The sequence below is a fragment of the Leptonotus elevatus genome, chromosome 9 (genome assembly GCF_054856555.1).
Source record: "Leptonotus elevatus isolate MCC_2025b chromosome 9, RoL_Lele_1.0, whole genome shotgun sequence".
Lineage (NCBI taxonomy): Eukaryota > Metazoa > Chordata > Actinopteri > Syngnathiformes > Syngnathidae > Leptonotus > Leptonotus elevatus.
In genome coordinates this window covers 21,516,711-21,538,032 of record NC_141247.1, presented here as the reverse complement: position 1 = coordinate 21,538,032, position 21,322 = coordinate 21,516,711, and the positions used below count along the sequence as shown (strand labels likewise).

General features: G+C 41.4%; 4 protein-coding genes across 10 annotated transcripts; 3 read left to right on the top strand and 1 right to left on the bottom strand.

The window, feature by feature from the left end:
- Positions 1-33: 33 nt before the first annotated feature.
- On the top strand, positions 34-4,637 carry fam199x (family with sequence similarity 199, X-linked). Its single transcript, XM_086084293.1, has 8 exons — positions 34-113; positions 629-835; positions 961-1,180; positions 1,329-1,487; positions 1,551-1,712; positions 1,778-1,961; positions 2,699-2,802; positions 2,868-4,637. The coding sequence occupies exons 2-8, from the start codon at positions 642-644 to the stop codon at positions 3,039-3,041; spliced, it is 1,197 nt and encodes a 398-aa protein (XP_085940419.1). The 5' UTR covers positions 34-113; positions 629-641; the 3' UTR covers positions 3,042-4,637.
- A 474-nt stretch (positions 4,638-5,111) lies between these two features.
- Positions 5,112-8,681, top strand: smim19 (small integral membrane protein 19). The gene is made up of 3 exons (XM_086084648.1): positions 5,112-5,354; positions 5,919-6,043; positions 6,278-8,681. The coding sequence occupies exons 1-3, from the start codon at positions 5,221-5,223 to the stop codon at positions 6,340-6,342; spliced, it is 324 nt and encodes a 107-aa protein (XP_085940774.1). The 5' UTR covers positions 5,112-5,220; the 3' UTR covers positions 6,343-8,681.
- On the bottom strand, positions 6,215-16,487 carry pld7 (phospholipase D family, member 7). 2 transcript variants are annotated; one of them, XM_086084639.1, is made up of 12 exons: positions 16,103-16,487; positions 15,577-15,672; positions 12,996-13,928; positions 11,133-11,311; positions 10,787-10,967; positions 10,450-10,564; positions 10,239-10,366; positions 9,359-9,550; positions 9,126-9,265; positions 7,994-8,159; positions 7,774-7,873; positions 6,215-7,705 (listed from the first exon to the last, which is right to left on the bottom strand). In XM_086084639.1, the coding sequence occupies exons 1-12, from the start codon at positions 16,274-16,276 to the stop codon at positions 7,503-7,505; spliced, it is 2,607 nt and encodes an 868-aa protein (XP_085940765.1). In that variant the 5' UTR covers positions 16,277-16,487; the 3' UTR covers positions 6,215-7,502. The 2 variants fall into 2 exon arrangements, with proteins under 2 accessions (XP_085940765.1, XP_085940766.1); XM_086084640.1 differs by lacking the exon at positions 16,103-16,487 and adding an exon at positions 15,823-16,072.
- Positions 15,865-20,488, top strand: gpr137 (G protein-coupled receptor 137). Of its 6 annotated transcripts, none has more exons than XM_086084646.1 (8): positions 15,865-16,083; positions 17,123-17,565; positions 17,653-17,702; positions 17,866-18,106; positions 19,154-19,303; positions 19,409-19,534; positions 19,654-19,772; positions 19,850-20,488. In XM_086084646.1, the coding sequence occupies exons 2-8, from the start codon at positions 17,194-17,196 to the stop codon at positions 19,944-19,946; spliced, it is 1,155 nt and encodes a 384-aa protein (XP_085940772.1). In that variant the 5' UTR covers positions 15,865-16,083; positions 17,123-17,193; the 3' UTR covers positions 19,947-20,488. The 6 variants fall into 6 exon arrangements, with proteins under 6 accessions (XP_085940772.1, XP_085940771.1, XP_085940770.1 ...); XM_086084645.1 differs by having other exon boundaries at positions 15,866-16,083; positions 17,085-17,565; XM_086084644.1 differs by having other exon boundaries at positions 15,866-16,083; positions 17,082-17,565.
- The last annotated feature ends 834 nt before the right edge of the window (positions 20,489-21,322 follow it).

Sequence of the window (21,322 nt, the reverse complement as noted above, 5' to 3'; positions counted from 1 at the left end):
GGCTACAGTAAATCTCGCGATTATTCATTTCTCGCGTGAACAACGAAACTCGTCGGTGGGGAGGATTTGCAAATGGAGGTCGCGTAAAAAGCTTAGACTTTGAACGACTATAGGTTAGTGATTTATGTCAAATTATTCATCACACCGAGTTAAGTTGTATTTAATGTGTTCTTAGAAACTCGTGGGTTGGTGAAATCACTTTGGGATCATTTGATGGCTTTTGTCAACGCCCCGTTGGCATTTAGCATTAGCAGCAAGCTAACGATTGTGGCCAGCGCTCCGTTACGACAACACATAGCAATAATTTGCCGAATTAGAAGTATTGATATCTTGTTTTATTACATTTGCTGCACGGCAGCAGATTTAGCTTGTGTTTTAATGGTCGATAAAATGGTGACGTCAAATCAGCAACACAAAAGCAGTCCTGTTAAAACTAGTAGCTGTTTGGGGTAGGACAATTAATCAAGACAAGTATTTTAGTTTTGCTGTATTTTACAGTAATTTGGCCGAATATGTCATTATTTGTTAAATGGTGATAATAAGATGAGCATTGGAATAAAACTTAAGGTAACTTGTTCCCGTCGACTTTGGTGGCATTTAATGACTATGACCCCCCCCCCCCTCTCAGGTACATTTACACCATGTCGGATTCTCTGTATGAAAAATTTTTGGCCCCTGAGGAGTATGAGAAGTTTCTGGCCCCAGAAGAGCCTTTCCCCCTCCTCTCCCAGAGGGCCAACCTCAGCGATGTGGGGACCCTGGACGTCAGTGACTTCAGCTGTCAGCTCTCATCCTGTCATAGGACGGACCCCCTACGACGCTTCCACGGCAACAGGCGAGTACAATGTTGTCAAGGAAACCTTTATGGAGACGTGGAACCCGTTTTAACATTTAACAAGAGACAATTAAATGTATTGTTTGGCTCTTGACACTTTTGAATTGATGCCTTGACTTGTTCAGGTGGAACCTCACTTCCTGCGGCACGAGCGTGGCCAGCTCCGAGTGCAGCGAGGAGCTCTTCTCTTCCGTGTCTGTGTGCGACCAGGACGACTGCTACTCCTTGCTGGACGACCAGGAACTGACGTCCCTGGACCTGTTTCCCGAGGGCAGCGTTTGCAGCGATGTCTCTTCCTCCATCAGCACCTACTGGGACTGGTCTGATAGCGAGTTTGAGTGGCAGGTGGGTTTGCGGTGCAAAAACGATGCCGATGGTTTTACACAAAACAGAAAAATTGTTTGGGTCTTTTTTTGGTGTGTGACGATGAATAGTCTTATCATGTTCGGCCTGAGTTGGAGGTCTTGTGTCTCATTCTTCATCTATCCTCCAGTTGCCAGGAAGTGACATCACCAGCAACAGCGACGTCCTGTCCGACATCATCCCGAGTATCCCCAATTCACCTTGTTTGGTCCCCAAGAGGAAGCCTAAGCCCCACCCTCACCGTAACCTGGATGAGCTGCCATGGAGCGCCATGACCAACGATGAACAAGTAATATGCCGGCAGATGTCATAAACATGTCAGAACAGCAGCAAAACCGGATCTGTCTTTCAGGTGGAATACATCGAGTACCTGAGTCGTAAGGTCAGCACGGAGATGGGCCTGCGAGAGCAGCTGGACATCATTAAGATCATCGACCCGTGCGCTCAAATCTCCCCCACGGATAGCGAGTTCATCATCGAGCTCAACTGTCTCACTGATGAGAAACTCAAGCAGGTGCGACACGAGACATAGAAAATTGCCTATAATAGCAGTAGTACAATAGTGTCCGCCAATTGCAGGTACGCAACTACATCCGGGAGCACGGTCCGCGGCAGAGGGCCAGCAGCACCAGGGAAGCTTGGAAGAGGAGCAGCCACAGCAGCGCCAGCGCGGGCGGCGTCAGCGGCGCCAGCAGCAGTAATGCCAGCATGGTCAGCTCGGCCAGCTCCTCCACCAGCTCCACGGCCTCCAACTCTGTCGCAGGTACCAAACGGCGGACACCATAAAAAAAAAAAATAATAATTTAACGGAACAGGGAGATCGTTCCAGGCGCACCTGCAATAGGTAGAGACTGGGGGTGTGCCAAAAAATGGATTCTCATAAGAATCGCGATTCTCATTTAGTACGATTCAGAATCGATTTTAAATGTCCCAAAATCCATTTTATTTAAATTATTTTATACTGTCTTCCCTTTGTTTGTGTATGCCTTTATTTGGAGCGCTGTTCATGTTGTACCTGATTTGGCCACATAGGGGCAGTGGGGTTCCACGCGGTCTGATACACAGTTAAGTTGTAGCCACATTAGAGAGTAGAAGGAAAAAGTCACGATCAAGTTATTCCAATAAAAGTTTATTTTTTGCAGCGTGGAGCCGCTCTTTTGAGGGATAAAAGTGCCGCGAGTAGCGCACTAGTTAGTATTAGCGAGTCAGACTTGCAAGTGTATAAAATTAACTTGATTACGATTCATTTCGCGGTAATGGTTTGGTTCATAAAATGTCAGAATTATTATTATTTTTTAACACGTGATAATTGTTTTTTCAGAGTAAAAGCAGATTTTTGCAAAACTACTGCCAGTCTGCTTTCATGGAAGACTACACAAATCTTGATTCTATTTACTGTTCAGCGCCTGAGATTCAAATTTACACAGTTTAAGCAAAACAATGTATCTTGAGTTTTTTTATTTGAAGCCCAACATTTCTGCTGTCACGTTGCCCTCCAAGGTGGAACAGCTTCAGCCTGCAGCGGAAGCAGCGTTGCTAACATTAGCAGAGCCCACAGCGACGGCAATCTTTCCAGCGCCGCGGAACGCATCCGAGATTCAAAAGTAAGAGCGCTTTTTCATCTCGCCGAGCGCCCTTTTTTGTGACCGCCCTCGCCGCCTCTTTGCAGAAACGTTCCAAGCAGCGCAAGCTCCAGCAGAAGGCCCTGCGCAAGCGCCAGCTGAAGGAGCAACGTCAGGCCCGCAAGGAGCGGCTGAGCGGCCTGTTCCTCAACGAGGAGGTGCTGTCGCTGCGGGTGACCGAGGAGGACGGCCACGGAGACGACTTGGACATACTCATGTGACATCAGTGAAGGAATCAGTGCTCCCTCTCAACGCCTGCGCTTGCCACCGTAGAGCTTAGCATGCTTAGTTTAGTGTTCGCGCAACAACACCCTTTGACTTGAGCTTCTAGTAGCTAATGCTAAACGTGGACTAGCCGTCATTACGACACTCACAAAAAGGTGGGGGGGGATGTTGGGCTTACAAGTGAAATTTCAGTCTAAAAAAAACAACCCACTATAACCTTTTCTTTCTTTACATTTATTGAAAGTCTGACTTAAAAAAAAGAAAAGAAAATATATTCATGAATACAGTAGGCGATGCCACCATTTTGTCTTATACCGCCCTCTGCTGTCAACTGAAAACGATGTCATGATGCCCTTAAAAATTGGATGGTTTCATCTGCTTACTTCTTATTCCTCCTATAATATTTACCAGAATACTGTGGTTAGATTGTTGGGGGCACCAAAAAAAAAAAATTCGTAAAGAAAATTTGTATCCACAACACGACAGACGTTTGTTTGCCATTTAGATCCTTGCTCCAAAGCGCCACGTTGGCCAAAAGCTACTGAAACATAAAACAGGTAAAGATTATTTTGCATTTTAGGTTCACCCTGAAATTTCACCCTAAATGTCCAATCGTTCTACATTTTTTTTGTGAGTAATGTCTATTTCACTTTGGCTATAGTAACGTGGACAAGCTAAATTGAGCTGCGCTAAGCTAACTGGCTGCTAACTGAGAAGGACTGAAGTTGAGCTGCGCCGTCCTTCCAGCTTGTGGTTCCGTTCCGCTGTCGTGGTTCGGAGGGAGCACTGAACACACTGCATGTTAAAGCCAGCGCGTCCTCTCTATAATTCAGTAACCGTCAGCGTTGTTCCTTTTCCAATCCAGCCGCCAACCAAACGTGCGTGTGCTGTAAATAAATGCATATTTACTGCTTGTTTCAGCTTATCCACAGCGGTCAAGATTTCATTCAGTGCCACCCTCCCCCTCCTCTCTCTCTCTCTCTCTCTCTCTCTCTCTCTCTCTCTCTCTCTCTCTCTCTCTCTCTCTCTCTCTCTCTCTCTCTCTCTCTCTCTCTTTTTCTTTCGCTCTCTGTGAGTGTATTACAAAAGTAGTGACGCTATCGAAAGTTAGCAATATTTTTAATAATATTTAGTCCTGTTTTGTGTTTGTTTCATTGGTTTATGCCCGTTTCCCCCTGATAGCACTCCGAATGTAATTCTGCCACGCACAGATGAATGAATGAATTGAAGTCTTACAACAGATCATGTACTGTACACGGGCGGCCATGGGTTCTAACAAATTGATGTACAAATATGCCTGATGGCATTTGTAAGTAACAACTGGTTTGATCTGTCCATCTCTGCTATGTTAACACCTTGATATTTTTATCATGTACTCCCTTCGGCTCTCATCCCTTCTGAATTGATTTTTAATTGCAGCAATTCTTTTCAAAGCAGTTTATATATTTCTGTTGCGTTGCAGTAGTAAGATTCTATTTTGGAAAAAAAAAGGAAGATCATTTTGAAAAGGATAAAAAAAAAAGTGATGCAATGAAATTGTGTAAATAATGTTTTGCTGATTATAACATTAAAATTATTGGGAAAAAAATGTTCAGCTGGGTTCTTTTCTTTTTTTTCTTTTTTTAATTGTTTAATCGCTCACGAGCCAGAAAGTCCAGCAGCTTGCATGAAAATGATTTTTTTTTTACGCACTAGGTCCTTGTCTACGGTTTACAGCGCTCAACTCAACATTTCGAGGTTATGACTACATCATGTGGCACGAGATACTTAGTTACTGTAGTATTAACTGATTTTCATTTCTATAACCTAAAAGAGTGGTTTTCGTAGAATTTACTACTGCGTTAGCGGATTCATTCCAATTCTTTGTCTTTGTGACAGTGGTTACATTACCCGATATTTTGAATTTTTATATATATATTTTTTTATTTAATCTTTTTAATTTAATTGTGTGACATTTGTTAAATATATATTTTATAATTAAATTGAGACCAAATCAGTTTCGGTTTGTAAAAAATGTCTATATATAAAAAAAAATATATATCTCCCGGAAATACGTATACGTGACGTCATAGTGTTTACAACGAGGAGAAGCTAATTCGCAAGCTAGTTTTATTGTATTTGAGGTATTTTACAGATACTCGAGGAGCACAGTTCTTGAGCCAGTCTATCGTTTCCATGGGGGCTCACGGCCGTTCGGGGAACGAACCCGAGTCCATCGACTACTCTGTTCACGAAGCCTGGAACGAGGCCACCAACGTTTACCTGCTGGTTATTCTGGTTAGCTTCGGCCTGCTTATGTACGCCAGAAAGTGAGCACACTCGATTTCTACTTAACGTTGTTCTATTGATTATAAGAAAAATAAGTAATAAACCATCATATAACTTGATTCGTCCAGCTTCATCATCGGGGAAGTCTAATGTCTGAAAAGTGAAGGGAAAAAAATTAAATTAAAAATTAAAATTCATCTGCACTCTCTACTCAATCTGATGATAAAATTAAAAAGATCGGCCCCGTATTTAGGATTTTATGGACGTCAAACATTTCCCTGGTGTGTATATATGATTTGATTTGATAATAGATTTGAAATTGCATGGGAGGTGGGGCAAAAAAATATAACCATAGATTTTGGAATGACTGTTATCCTTAGGAACACACTTAAATAAAAATCATGTGATGTAAAGTTTATCTGACGACTGTGAAATGTCCCTATGTTGTGAAATTATCAGTTGAAAATCATCTATATGGTGTCCTGTTTGAGTAAGCTTGTTGTCTTGTCTCCAAAATGAGTTTTTATGGGTCTAATATGTATCATTTTTATTTTTAAAGACACCATCTCCTTTCACTGATGTAACCAAATTTTTTTTTATGCAAGAAACAAGCGGAAGATCATGCGCATCTTCACCCTCCCTCCCAGCGTTGGGAACAGCCCAGAGCCCAACTTCTACGACAGCCTGCAGAAAGTCCGTCTGAGACAACAGCTGGAGATGTACTCTCTCGGTTGGTATCAACTCTTGCTTTCTCGGTTGAATTTAATGCCTGCCAACCGTTATTGTCCCTCGGAAATAATCTCACGCCACTAAACAAAAATGTCCCGATCTATAGAATAACTTCTGCCTATGTAATGTTGTTCAACAGAGAGAAGTTGTAAATTATTTTCAGACACGTGAGTGAAATTGGATAGTTTATTTTCCTTTGTGATGTCCTAACATTGAGTCCTGTTATGTGTTCCAGCTCGGAAATATGATCAGCAACAGCATCAAGGCCAGACAGATAGTGTTCAGCTTTCTATGGAATGAGGTGTCTTGTTTTGACAAAAAAAAAAAAAGATGTACAGTAGAATACTTTTATTTGGCCTAGTTTTTTATTTTTATTTTTTATTTTGCAATGATGCATGGAGACGACTCGGCCAGGTGAAGTCATGACAGTTTGGATGAAATTATATGAACCCGAGTAGCCACTTGAGGAACTTCCATCATGCTGGGATTATGTAAAATGAAAAATACTTTGAAATGTACAATGAATTAAAAAAAAAAAAATCTTCAGACCCGAAGATGATTGCAGTGGACATGACATATTAGTGTGTTTAACCAATAAAAACGTATAATTTGGATGATGCCAACACTTCTGGCTCATGATTGGATCGTAGCTAACCAATCACAATTGGTTTCAGCATTCCTAATGAATAGAGTATCTTTTTTTTTTCTTTCTCAGCATTTGAAATTTTTACAGCTTTTTGTGTTTTTTAACTCATTCTCTGCCATTGACGGCTATAGACGTAAAAAATTCATTTGAACAATTTCTATTAGTTTAAATGTTTTCCCCACTTTTGTTGAGTATAAAACCCTAGATTTTTTTTATTGTACATTTAGAACAGATATAACATTTGTGATTAATCGTGAGTTAACTAGTGAAGTCAACCGATTAATGATTAAAAAATGTAATCGCCTTTCGCCCCTAATTTTTAATAATCTTTTGTTTTGTTTAAAAAAAAAAGATAAAAAAATTTGGGGCGTTTTTCTTCTTTTCATAATTAATCGCATGATTTCACTAGTTAACCCACAATTAATCACAAATTTTATATATCTGTTCTAAATGTACAATATATATTTTTTTTAAGTTTTCATACTCTTGTTAACAAAAGTGGGAAAAATGCTAAACTAATAAAAAATAGTTCAAAATAATTTTTGACATCTATAGCCGTCAATGGCAGTGAATGAGTTAATTGACGTGCAGAACATATACAAATTGCTCCAGGCAAAAAAAAGAAAAGAAAAAATGTACAACTCAAGATTGGTAGTTCAACAGCGCTGAGTGCAAAAACTGTACAAAAACACAATTTGAAACCGACCATGAAAACAAATTATACACAGAACGTTCCCGCAGTTGTCGCAAACCGTTCAAAAATTGCAAAAAGGCAGCGATGAAGCAGCAAAGACAAAAGCGTTTAGTCACGAATTCAATGCGGCATGCGAGGGCAGACTCGGAGGTCGGCGGCCGACACCGAGCTGGAGTAATGCGACCTCCAGTCTCGTTCGAAGAGCTCTTCCGCTTGGCTCTGCAGAGTCCGCTGGCCTGGTTTGACCTCCGAGGCGGTCTGGTTCACCACCAAACCCACTCCGGCGGTCTCGGTGAAGTACGTCTCGGACCAGTTGGACGTTCCTGGAAAAATAATGCCGTTGCTGTCACCTGCAGGAGCGGCTGGCGTCGCGAGTAAGCGAGAGACTGACCGATATAGAGGACTCTGTCGGTGACCATGTACTTGGCGTGGTTGACTCGGGCATACGGGATCTTCAACTGCTCAATGGTCGAAGGCACGGTGAAAATTTTCTGCATAAAAAAAAATAAAAAATTCAGACTTGTGCTGCTCAAAAAAAAAAAAAAAAAAAAAAAATAGCAAAATCCAGGAAGTGTCCAAATCATGAAGGCCACTTCAATTCCATCACCCACCGTTTCAATGTCACATTTCATCGGCGGCCTGTTGAGGACGAGCAGCGACTGCAGGAAGGTGAACATGGCGGCGGGCGAGTGCTGCCAGCAGCTGACCAGGAGGCGGATTTTCACACCCCGAGTGCAGGCTGCGGCGCGCAGCGCCGAGTCGATGGCGGGCCAGAATCTGAGAGCGGGACGGGACACCACCAACGTCGTCTCAAATCGAATTGAATGTATCCTTAAAACTAATTGAATCAACTTGTGAGTCATAGAAAATGAATCACACATAATGTGTTCCATATGAAAGAGGATTAGGGCCAGTGAAAAGAGAGGGAAAAATGTAAATCATAATTCTGACTTTAAAGAAATAATTCTGACTTTAATCTGAAAATTCTGAGAATAAAGTCAGAATTCTCACTTTAAAGTCGGAATTTTGATAATAAAGTCAGAATTCTGAGATTTAAGTCGGAAGTCTCACTTTAAAGTCAGAATTCTGAATTTGGTCTTTATTCTCAGAATTCTCTCCTTCAAGTCAGAATTATTTCTTTAAAGTCAGAATCCTGCCAAACATTTTTTTCTCTCCACTGGCCCTAATCCTCTTCCGTTCGAGTTCTAAATGTACAATAAAACATTTTACAAGTTTTTCATACTCTTGTATGCATAAAAGTGAACAAAGATGGTTACTAAATAAAAATGTAAAATTTTAGTACATTGATGCTATAATTAACGTAAGTTAAAAAGATATACTAACTAAACAGTTACAGGAGTGTGAAACGAGACATTGTTTGAAAGTAAATCAAAGATACCTGAAAGTTTAACATTTTTGTTATTTTGGAAAAAAACAAAACTATGGGGAGCTTTGGCATTTATTTTCATTTCATTGTTAAGACATATTTATGACCCTGGGAGCTACGTGAAGTTTTTGTTAAAATTTTAAAACATACGATTGTCTAAGATTTAAAAAGGAAAAAAAAAGCAAATCTGAAAAGTTTTTCAATAAACATGCTTAGTTTAAAGTGGAATTTATAAATATATATATTTATATATTTTTTACGGCAATTTGACCCCCCCCCCCCCTTTTGAAATTACTGAAATCGAATATCAGCTCCAAATAATGATTATCGGTCTCGGCGAGATAGAAGTCGGTCACCTGAGCGGCTTGGAGAACTCAGCCAGAGGAAGATAATCCATGACCGAAATGAAAATGAATTCCTGAGCGTCGTCGATGACGGCCAAGATGGCGGCGAGATCGTCCGAGCGTCCGCGGGCCGAGATCTGCGGAGGGGAACTCTGCCCCGAGATGCGAGCCGAGCAGTGAGGGGACGCGACAGGAAACGTTTTCGAAAATTGTTTGAGTATTTCAAAAGCGCCGCCGGAACTCACGGTCAAATAGACTTGCGTGGCGACTCCGTTGAAATTGAGCCGCAGAGGATGCTGGGAGCTGGACAGCGCCGTGAAGCGAGCCGGCCAATACGGCGGCGGCGATCCGTTGAGGCTCCAGTACATCTCAAAGATGCGAGCGGCGTCTTGAGCCAGGCAGCTGCAGTCCTCCACGGCCACGCCCACCTCCTTCACCTGACAGGCATAAAGAACGAAATTGATCCGGGTCACGCTTCATCAAGTCACATGGCGTCGGCTCCAAAACCTCTTCACTCCTTCACTGCCATTGACGGCTATAGACGTCAAAAATGCATTTGAACTATTTCTATTAGTTGAAAATGTTTTCCCATTTTTGTTAACAAGAGTATGAAAACCTAAATTTTTTTAGAACATATAAAATGTGTGATTGTGAATTAACTAGTGAAATCATGCGATACCATTTTTTAAATCCCGACACCCCTAATTTTTAATAATCTTTTCTTTTGCTTTTTTTAAATCGTGTCAGGCGATTTACATTTTTGATGGTAATTAACTGCATGACTTCCAATAGTTAATTCGTGATTAATCACAAATTTTAGATCCGTTCTAAATGTACAACAGAATTTTTTTTTTCTAGGTTTTCATACTCTTGTTACCAAAAGTGGAAAACATGTTAAACTAATAATAATACCCCTATATCATATATGTATATTTTAAAAGCCGTTTCCGTGGCGATGCGCTGTTACCATGAAAAATGAAAAGATACGTGAAAGCTGGTGACATTTTGAACACACATCATGCCAGTACCCCAATGCACAAGAAGGACCCCAATGCGGCCCGGGCTGCAGCTCCACTTCTTTTAAATTTGAATCCCGCCAGGGCGCTTCCCCGTCCTCCCTTTTACCTGACTCAAAGAGCGCCAGTCCATGTTGGCGCTACCCAAGTAGAAGTGCTTGCGATCAACCACCAGCAGTTTGGTGTGCACGATGCCGCCAGATATCGACTTCAGATCCACCTCCCTGATCTTGGCACCTAAAAACACAAGTCGCAAATGTCACCGCGAGCTCATCGTCACGCGTGATCGGAAAAACAAACAAAGTCTTTCTTCAAAATACCTGCCGCGGCCAGTTCACTCGTGTCCTGAGTCGCGGTCTGCGGCCCGTTGACGGCTATTTTGAGTTTCACGCGTTTGGACGGAAGTTGCTTCAGTTGCTCAAAGACCTTCCTGCCCTGTAAACATGGCGGCGTCAGTGGTGGCAAATCCAGAAAGTAAAAACCCCGCCACAGTTTGGCTTTAGCCCTAGGTGCTAGCTAGCTAGCTAGCTAGCTCCCCGGGTGCTTGTTTACCTACCAGGGAGCGAGCTAGCTAGCACGAGGGGCTAAAGGGTTTTTACTGTCTGGACCTGGATTTGCCATCTCTGGTCAGAGGAGAACGAGGGCGCTTTCCCTCACCTGGGTGTCGATGAAGTCGGCAAAGTCGGAATGGTTGCTCCGCAGCGACACGTAGAAAGCGGCGATGCTGACCGAGCTGTTGGCCTTGTCCAGCAGCCGGAGCCAGCTGGCCTCCGTGCTCTGCTGCGGCGACGGGCTGGACGGGTACAAACCCGCCGGGATGCTCTCCACCAGATGGACTCTTAAGACGCGGGAAAAATCATTTCAAGGAATGCTAACTGGATATGAACACAGAAGGGTTCTGATTGCCTGCAGACTCGGGTCAATGAGCGGAGCCCACAGAGTTCAAAGCCAACACGGTGAAGCAGCATTTAGCTGTTATGGCGTCGTCTTTTTTTTTCCTCACCTACAATCTCTGCTACATTGCTCCATGACGGGGCCCATGCCCTCCAGCCAGTGCAGCTGCAGGTGAGCAGCGAGCTGGCTGACCGACAGGGGGAGGCCAAAGCGCCACGCGTGCATGCCAAGAAGCAGCAGAGTCGCCGGCAGCAAGAAGTACAAGGCGCAGCTGCCACATTGGGATTTCTGCAAAAAGAGAGTCGACTTTTTTTTAATTTATTTCAACCTCAAGGGGGCGGTGAGTGAAAATTGGCAACAGCTTAGCTATAAGACAAGAGAAACATCTTTGGAATGTGTTAGCGTTCCAAAGCTATTTGCGCCGGGTGTGGCTAAACGCATGTATCGAGAGGTCTCGGTTGAGGTGATCACCATAGCAACAGGCACGTGGGGCAGTTCAACTCTTTTTTGGACTTTATTTATTTATTTTTTTATACCTGTCCTGTTAAGGTGTTTAGTGAGGCAGAATAGTCGATTTCAATGCCTTTTAATTAATGGCGGAGCAGTTTTTCAGTGCAAATGTGAAGTTTGATATGTCCCCTATTATTTTTATTAGGGGTGTCAAAATTTGTTAAGTTCACTGCCATTGACGGCTATAGACGTCAAAAATTCATTTGAATTATTTCTTAACATTTTTTCCCACTTTTGTTAACAAAAGTATGAAAACCTAGAATTTTTTGTGTGTCTTAGAACAGATGTAAAATGTGTGATTAATCGTGAGTTAACTAGTGAAGTCATGCAATTAATTACGATTAAAAATAGTCCTTAAAAAAAAGATTTAAAAAGATTTGTTTTTTAAAGAAAAGATTATTAAAATTAAAATTTTAAAAATATATTTTTTAAAGAAAAGATTATTAAAATTAAAATTAAAAAAATATTTTTTTTTAAAGAAAATATTAAAATTTAGGGGCATTAAAATTTAGGCGATTCAAATTTGTAATTGTAATTAATCGCATGACTTCACTAGTTAACTCCCAATTAATCACAAATTTTATATCTGTTCTAAATGTTAAAAGAGGTGTTAGGTTTTCATACTCTTGTTAGCAAAAATGGAAAAGAAATGTTAAACTAATATAAATAGTTCAAATTAGTTTTTGACGACTATAGCTGTTAATGGCAGTGAATGAGTTAATTTGAAGTTCCTTTAACACCACCATTTTTTTAAGCGCGATTAACTCATTCACTCACAGCCATTTTTACTAAAGCAACCTCCTTCGCTCCCGGCTATTTTACTAGATTTTGACTGATTTTGCAAGGCTCAGAGAATATTGTGTTATATTGCTATAAAAACATGGAACCTACCAAATCTTCTTTCATCTGGGAAAAATTTATATTTTAATCGGTTTCCGTTTTGCAGCAATTAGCATTAGAATATAGCTAAGTTTCATCATTATTCACAAATCTGTTTAAAACTGTGGGTAAATGAGCTTTTTTTTAAATGGCCCTGCTTGATCTCTTATACTCTGCTGCCACCTGCTGGCCGTTTTTGTAATTTCTACAATTGCTTCACCCCTTCTTTGCAGTTCAGAGGCTGCATCAAAGCCTTCAGTATGCTCTAGCATAAAAAAAAACATTAAAGGTATAAATACGTCTTTGAGACACTTAAAACGTAAATAGAACGTATTTATACGGTTTTGGGAGCAAATGAGTTAATGACACTCAAACCCTCAAATACAAATGGCAAAAAAAACTATCGGCTGATTTTTCTCTCTGTAGTCAATTGAACACCATTAGCCCAAGTATTGTAAAACAATGAATTTTGTGAAGCTGTTAGTCACATCACAATATTGCGGGAAATCCCATTATTTTTCAAAATCCTACCGCCCTCGAAGTAACGCAACATGGCACGTGCAGTTAACACCTGCGAGCTCACCTTTGTCGACTTGGTTGAGGGAACTTCGGCAGGCTGCTCTGCCACCGGCGGGCCGGCGGAAGATTGGTCGTCAATTTCAGCTTCGTCTCTTGCCACGTCCTCGCTGTCCATTTGGCTAGCTTGCGGCTCGTCGTGGTCCTTCGCACTGCCGGAATCGTCCAATGGCTGATCGTCCAATGGCTGATCGTCTGAGGCCTGATCGTCTGAGGCCTGATCGTCTGAGGCCTGATCGTCTGAGGCCTGATCGTCTGAGGCCTGATCGTCCTCACTATCTACGTCTGATGAAGACCTTACGTCCTTTGACTCGGCTGCGTTTGGATCTTCGGTCTCCCATGGTGGTTTTTCGTCCACGATGGCCTCCGTTTGGCTAACATCAGGAATGCAAGTGCGATGCTTGGACAGTTTAAGAGCAATATTTATCTTTGCCGCAATATAAGGCCTCTGTGGACTTTCTTCCTGAGGCGGGTCCGCACACGGAAGACGCCTTGCGGCGCTATCGATCTCTGCGCATTGGCTCTGGTTTTCCTCTTGGAAGAGACGCTCCCCCGGCCGAAGGGCAGGCCTGGGGCTGACCATCAGACCGAGCGGCAGCGTCTCAGACCACGCGTAGCCTTTGAGGGCAGCCATGGCAGTCGTTTGTTCCTCGCCGCTCGGGACGGCGAGGGCCTCCGAGCTGACTTTCGGGGTGCGGGCTAATGGCTGCGGGGGTGTTTTTTCGCAAACATCAGCTAATTTGGACTTTGATGAGTCAGCGCTTGCGGGTTTGTCAGCAGGCTGGACTGCACTGACGGGAGGATCCTTTTTGGAGACGGGCAGTTCTGCGCTCGGGGTGGCAGAGCGCTTATGGAAAGTAGGGATGCGCGAGGCGGGCTTGGCGCTTTTGCGGCTCGCGTCGTTGAGACGGTCCAGCACGACACTGCAGTGTTTCAGTTCCTTAAAAGGATGCAATGCTGATTAGAATGTGATGTTTACATCGTGTATCTTTTACTACATTTCATGACTTTAACTCATTCACTGCCATTGACGGTTATATACGTCAAATATTCATTTCAACTATTTCTATTAGTTTAATTTTTTTTGCCATTTTTGTTAACAAGAGTATGAAAACCTATATTTGTTTATTGTACATTTAGAACAGATATAAAATTTGTGATTAATCGTGAGTTAACTATTGAATCATGCGATTAATTAATTAATTTTTAATAATTTTTTCTTTAATCGCGTCAGGCGATTATTTTATAAAAATTTTAATTAATCGCATGACTTCAATAGTTAACTCACGATTAATCATACATTTTATATCTGTTCTAAATGTACAATAAAAAAAATTCTAGGTTTCCATACTCTTGTTAACAAAAGTGGAAAAAAATCAATAGCCGTCAATGGCAGTGAATGAGTTTAATGGAGGTTCCGCTTTAATGACTTTTGGGACACCCTGTACTTTACTATAAGACAAAATATTAAGTACAACTGCGCGACCTAATGACATACAAGAGTATAAAAACAGCCTTTGCATAAATAAAACCGTAATATTTCATTTACAACTGGAATTAAACTAAATTCCTAATATTTATGGCGATGTCAGCAAACAAAAATATATATTAATAGTTTGAAGAACAAATATTAAATGTTGCTTTACCATGTTTAGTTGGAACTACGTGCTCAACAAGCTGACCCGAGTTAACCTGAGTCCCACTTGTCTTAAATTATTTAACACTTCTCAATTATAGATAAATGGATAGAAAATTAGACTGGATAGAAAACATGCATCGATCAGCTGGATAGCTTAATAGACAGCCCACGTTAGCTAGCTAGCTAGCTAGCTAGCTAGCCTGACATGGAAAGACAAATTGGTGGATAAACTGATAAAGTACATTGATGGATTGATAGATTACGTGAAAGATAGTCTTTTTAAAGCATTTATTTATATCCTTTGAATATTTTTTAACAGAGATGTTATGTGATTGACCAACACAAAGTAGCACATAATTGTAAAGTGGTTTGTTGTAAAAAAAATGTAAGCAAATACAAATCTGAAAAACGCTGTGTGCATTTGTAATCAGCGGTTAATTGGTTTGTGTCAATTCAAACAAACCCTTCAAAGCTTTCACAGAACAGGTATATGGCTACCAATGGTGTTATTGGTCGTTTATCAACCAAAAAGAAAAAAGAAAGGAACAAAAGTAGAGAATTATATCAATATACATCCAATGTAACCCAAAAGTTTGGGATAAATGGGTCATATCTATTGTTCTTTGAATAGTATTAACTTACATATCGTAACACTTACAATGTATCACTTAGCTGTAACTGTCACTAAATTGCATTTAGGAACAAAAGCGGCTGAATACAAATGCTCACCACGCTTTTCAGATTTATGCTTTGCAATTTTGTAAACAATAAAATTACGTTCCCTTGACCTCGTTTTGACGTACCACAAAACATCCCAACAAATTACATTCACGTTTGTAAGGTCAAACGCACGACGTGAAAAGAAGAAAAGTTCCAAGTCGTATCAATATTTTTCACAAGACCCTTCAGACAAAAAAAGATGATAGCCAAGCATTTAGTGTGTCGATACCGTGTCATCGGTCTCCTCCACGGATTCTTCATCATCGGTCTGTACTTTCTCCATCACCTCGCTGTGCACAGTATCGGAGTCAGAGTCCTCGAACTCCTGCGGCAAAAAAACAAAATCCCGAGTCAGTAAGGCCAGTCCACCTCTAAAAAAAAAATGAATGCGGTGTGGGTTAAGCTACAAAGCGATGAGTCATCTTCTTGGCTGTGTAAAAAAAAAAAAAAAACGGGCTCATAATAAACGACCTACCATGACGCGCTAGCTTGCGAGTGTGGACGCGCAACGCTTCACAGCCAACAATAAAAGCTTGTGACGATGAGCAAATGCTGCACGAGTGCACGTCCAGAGTGCATAAAGCGACTTGTGTTGCAACACGCCGCCGCTACTGCTGCTTCTTCTTTTTGCTTTTCCTTCAATTTTCCGTCCAAGTCGGCTAGCGATGCCGCTCCTTCCGTCGCCGTTCTTACGTGGCTCGCCGAGAAGTTTTCTTCACTCGGTTGAGGCGGAAAAGTTGAGTAATATTACTCACCGCGTTGTCCGCGTACGTGGGTTTCTTCGGCAGGCGGATGGACTTCCTCTTCGGCGTTGCGGTTGTTTCCGACGTTTCACTCTTGGCCGTTTCTGACGTTTCGTCCGCCTCGTCGTCATCGTCGTCGCCATCAATGCGGCGCATCGATTTTCTGGGTCGCAGAATCATCGGCATTGTTTCGGCGACTTTGAAGATAAAAAGCGACGGTTAACAGAATGTGAATTCAAGCACTGCAACTAAGTTTAGGTTGTCGAACCAACGCGTTCACTGAATATTATTCACCGCCAGATTATTTTTGCGCCCAATAAATCAATATCAAAGTCAGTTTTGCGTGTATACAACAACTGAATGTAACCGCGATTTCCTGCTAATTGCTGATTGGTGGTTGGAATCAAAATCCGAGGCTCCGCCTATCGCAATTGACGCATGCGACGTAACGCGGAAGTAACGACAGGAACGTCTACTCCAGACACATCAGCTTCCCGTGAAATAAGGTCTGTAATGTCTTACATTCCAGTGATAATTTTTATACGTTAGGGTCAATAAGATGACGCGAGTGACGGTATGAAATTTATGATCCGATCCTCGTGTTGTTGCGCTATAAAAAGTGAATGTCAAGAACGGTTAGCTTAGCTCTTGGAAGTTAGCATAGTGTTGTTGACACAAACATCCGACCTTGTTGACACAGCTGGTTATATTGTCTATAAGTCAGTTATTCTTGTTTTGAAGTCCTCGTACCGCTCCAGAATAATGATGAAAAATATATAATGGTTATATAATTCTAAATGTTAACCGGCGTAGTGATAACAAACTCAAGATCTGACGTTGGAAAAAAAAACCGGAGCAGGAAGTCCGATGACGAATAAAACAATCGCCTCCAAATAAACTGTTGTCATGGCAACCACTGTAGGCTAAATGTTTGCTTCTGCACCGTTTCATTTGTACCCTAATATATATATTTTTTTACATTTCATTTCAGCAGTCATTTCATCATCAGCGTGTCCATGTACCTGTCGTCAGGTGTCGCACGTTAACTTCCATTTGAGGGCGAAGGGTCACCAACATGGACCTTTAGAAGTGTCAAGACCGCCATGGAAGCGCCAGTCACACCCCCTCCTCCCAACTCCACCGCCCTGCCCGCCCCGCTGCGACCCGCCGTGGCCCCCTCGGTCCAGCTGGGCTTCACCGTCCTGTACACGGCGCTGTACGGCGGCCTCTTCCTGGTGGTGTACGTCCAGCTCTGGCTTCTCCACCTGTACAGGCACAAACGCTGGAGCTACCAGAGCGTCTTTCTGTTCCTCTGCCTGCTGTGGGCGGCGCTGCGCACCACCTTGTTTTCGTTTTACTTTCGAAACGCGCTGGAGGCCAACCGCCTCCCCGTGGCGGTCTACTGGCTGCTCTACTGCTTCCCCGTCTGCCTGCAGTTCTTCACGCTGAGCCTCATCAACTTGTACTTCACTCAGGTGAGACCAAGGGGGGTTTCCTACTTGAAGATAAGATGACTTATTTGACCAAATCTGTGACCAACTTGGTTATGTGTCGTTTCGCAGGTGCTACTCAAAGCCAGGGAGTCTTACAGCTCAGATGTGGAAAAACGCTTGTGAGTAAACGTATGCAAATTAATAAACATTAAGCAGGCTTCAAAATGCATTTAAAAATGACTAGATAGTGTATTTAACGAAAACAAATCTGACGAGTGAACTGGAATTATTTGAATGAGTGCTCCGTATTTAATATAAAATACGGACTCCATTTTGTTTCAGGTGTCGGGCCCGCTGCATGTACGGCGCGCTCAACGCCGTCTTCTTCTGCGTCAACGTGGTCTGCGCCGCTCTCGGGGGCCGCGGCCGAAGCGCGGGGCCGGGGGAGCGCACCTGGACTGTGGTCCTGGTGCGAGTGCTCGTCAACGACTTGCTGTTCATCCTGGACGCCGTGTTGCTCGCCGCCCTGCTGCTGCTGCTCACGCGACACTCGCGCTCCACCGGGCCCTACTTGACCAGCAAGGTGAGCGACCAAGACGTTCTACAAAATGGTATGGCTTAGGACATTTTGGCTTTAAATTCGTTGCATTCTTTACCCACGTGTGTTGTTATTGAATTTTACACGTGGTAAAAAAATCATACTCCAGTTTTCCCTGGTAACTGAAAAGTAGCAAAAAGTAAATCAAAAAATTGACAAAATGTTTTCAGTAACAAAAAAACAAACATCAAATAAATAAATAATAATAATAACATTAATAATACAATTAATAAAAACAAAAATAAAATTTTCCACAAAATAGAAACAAAACAAAAAAACTGCAAGCCAGATCTAAAAAGAAAAGATGGTAAATCATCATACCCAAGTTTTCCCTGGTAACTGAAAAGTAGCAAAAAGGAAATCCAAAATTGAAAAAAATATTTTCAGTAACAAAAATTAAATAAATAAATGATAATAACAATAGAAACAAAAATAAAATGAAGCATTTTCCACAAAATATAAACTAATAAATAACAGCAAGCCAGATCTAAAAAGAAAAGATGGTTAAGAATCATACCCAAGCTTTCCCCGGTAACAAAAAAGTAAACAATAGAAGAAAAAATATTTTCAGTAACCAAAAAAAATACAATTAATAAAAATAACCATAAATGGTCACTGGGAAAAAAAAAAAAAGTAAATTCAAAATTGGAAAAAAAATTCAGTAACAAAACAATAAAAAATTAAATTAATAAAAAAAAGAAATAATAAAAATAAAATGAAGCATTTTCCACAAAATAGAAACTCATCAAAACTAGCAAACCACATCTAAAAATAACAATAAAAAAGGCACAATGAAATTAAAAGTAACTAGTATAATGAAAAATCCAAAACTATTACAAACTACCTCATGTATGTGGGCTAGTGTCTGTGTTTTCTACATCTTTTGTGATATATTTTTTTTTTTCAAATTTCAATCCCTATTTTTCTCCAATATAATTTTGAATTGTATAATACTGATGTGAATGAATGCAAACATATTCTAAGTTGTTGTTGTTGTTGTTGTTTTTTTTTTTTTTTAATACATCATTACAGGGCACGACAGTGTGTCGTACAGCAGCACTCGGCGCCGCAATCATCTTGTTGTTTGCCAGCCGGGCTTGCTACAACCTGAGCGTCCTGGTTCTGTCTCAGCACCACCATGTCGAGTCTTTTGACTTTGACTGGTACAACGTCTCTGACCAAGTACTCTGACTTTGCCTCTTGGGAGCTCATTTGCACGTTTTCAGCGTGATCAAACAAAAATGCTACAACAAAGCAGCTTTATATTTGTCTTTTTTTTTTTTAAAGGCTGACCTTCGTAATGAACTTGGCGACAGGGGCTACCTGGCCTTTGGTGCCATCCTCTTCATCTGGGAGCTGCTCCCAAGCAGTCTGCTCATCCTCATCTTCAGAGTTCGCCGGCCGACTCAGGAGGTCGTTAAAGTAGCTAACGTTTAATTTGACCCAAAGCGATGGTTGAATTCTAAAATTGTATGACCACAAGGGCGTCGCTATATTCTGTAAGTCACCTTGTGTTTCGGTGATGGCGGCAGGTGAACAACCTGAACGTCAACAACAGGCCCCTACCTCGTCCGTACTTCTTCGATGACCCCCAAGGCAACGATGAGGAAGTAGCTCCTCCGTGGACATCCACCTATCAGCCTCATTCAAGGTTTTTGCCGACCGATTGCACCCGCACTGTCAACTTCACGTCTTGATTTTATCCTTCATGTCCTTCCTTTTCGCCAGCTGGTACGGATCGGAGACCACTCCTCTCCTGTTTGCGAGGAACGCCCCCGATCGGAGTCACCAGCACCACTCTTTCTACTCCACCCCCCAAAACTGACGCGTGAATGTGGGCGCAAAAAAGAAAAAAAAAAGAAAACAGCTTGCCAACCAGTAGAACCTCCACCTTTCTGCGCTGTGTATTATTCATGTGTTTTTTTGCACTGAAAACCTCAAGAATTGTCACCAAACATTACATATGCACCTTCTAGTGTTTTTAACATCTACATAAAAAAAAAAAAGGGAACCAACATGAGTCGGCGCTCTCTGACGAGCATTTTGTCACTTTTCTAGAGGACAATCAACTTCAAATAAGCTCTTAAATTTCCTTGAAAAGCTTCATTAGCATTCCTCTTGAATAGAATGTTTATGATCTCTGGGAGCTTTTTATAAATGCACTCTTTTCTATCCCATAGATTTTTTTAAAATCTTGTATTGTTTATAAAAAAAAGAAAGATTTTCCTTAGTAATTTTTCTATATTCTTTCTTTGTGATTATCTTGTATTTTAATGAATTAACTTATTGTAAAGAAAAAAAAAAGACTTTAATGTGGCATTGGCTGGACCACCTGTACTGTGTAAACAATTAAAATCTGCTTGTCCAGATTGTTGCTGTTTGAAGTTTGTTTCTAATCTACATTAAATCACTTTTATATCTACCACTTTGGTCCAATAGATGATTGCAGTGGACTTTAAAATTTTTGGCGTGTCTAATAAACCAATAAAAAGCATAATTTGGATGACGTCAACACTTCTGATTCATGATTGGATCCGAGCTAACCAATCACAATCGCAAGTTGATTTGCATGATGTAAGTTTGCATTCACGTGCTATGGGAAAGATGGACTTTATCACTAGGACACTCCTAATTACGACTGAGTTCTGTTCGTGTGCTTTTGTAGAAAAACAAAACAAAAAATTACGGCAAATGAGTTGTAAAGGACAGGACGTTGAATCGTGTACACAACGTATTGTGTCGAATCTAAAACAACCTGCTATCGGACGACAACGCCCTTATAAGTGTTAATATTTTAATTATTGCCATTCACAAATCCTTCGGCGCTCTCCACCATGTTGAAACTTGAAAAGTTCTCTCAGCTCAGAAACTCGGGTATCAAAATTAATTCCCAGTTATGCAGTGGAAAATACACGAAGGGGCGTTCACGTGCAATTTTCGACTCTGTGGTATTTACCATAATTTCGAAAGCACATGAAGGCAGCAGCTTGATAAATTTACATACAACACGTTACAACAAAACTATCCTGGCGTCCACTATAACAAACACATTATAACCCCCCCAACAAATTTCAATGTTCTGATGTAAAAAAAATAAAATAAATCCCAGCAGGAATAATGCAGGTCTGAAGGGGTTAAATCCAAAACGGGTGTTAAAAATAACAGAAAAATCCCTATTTCGTGTTCGTGTGCAATTGCTGC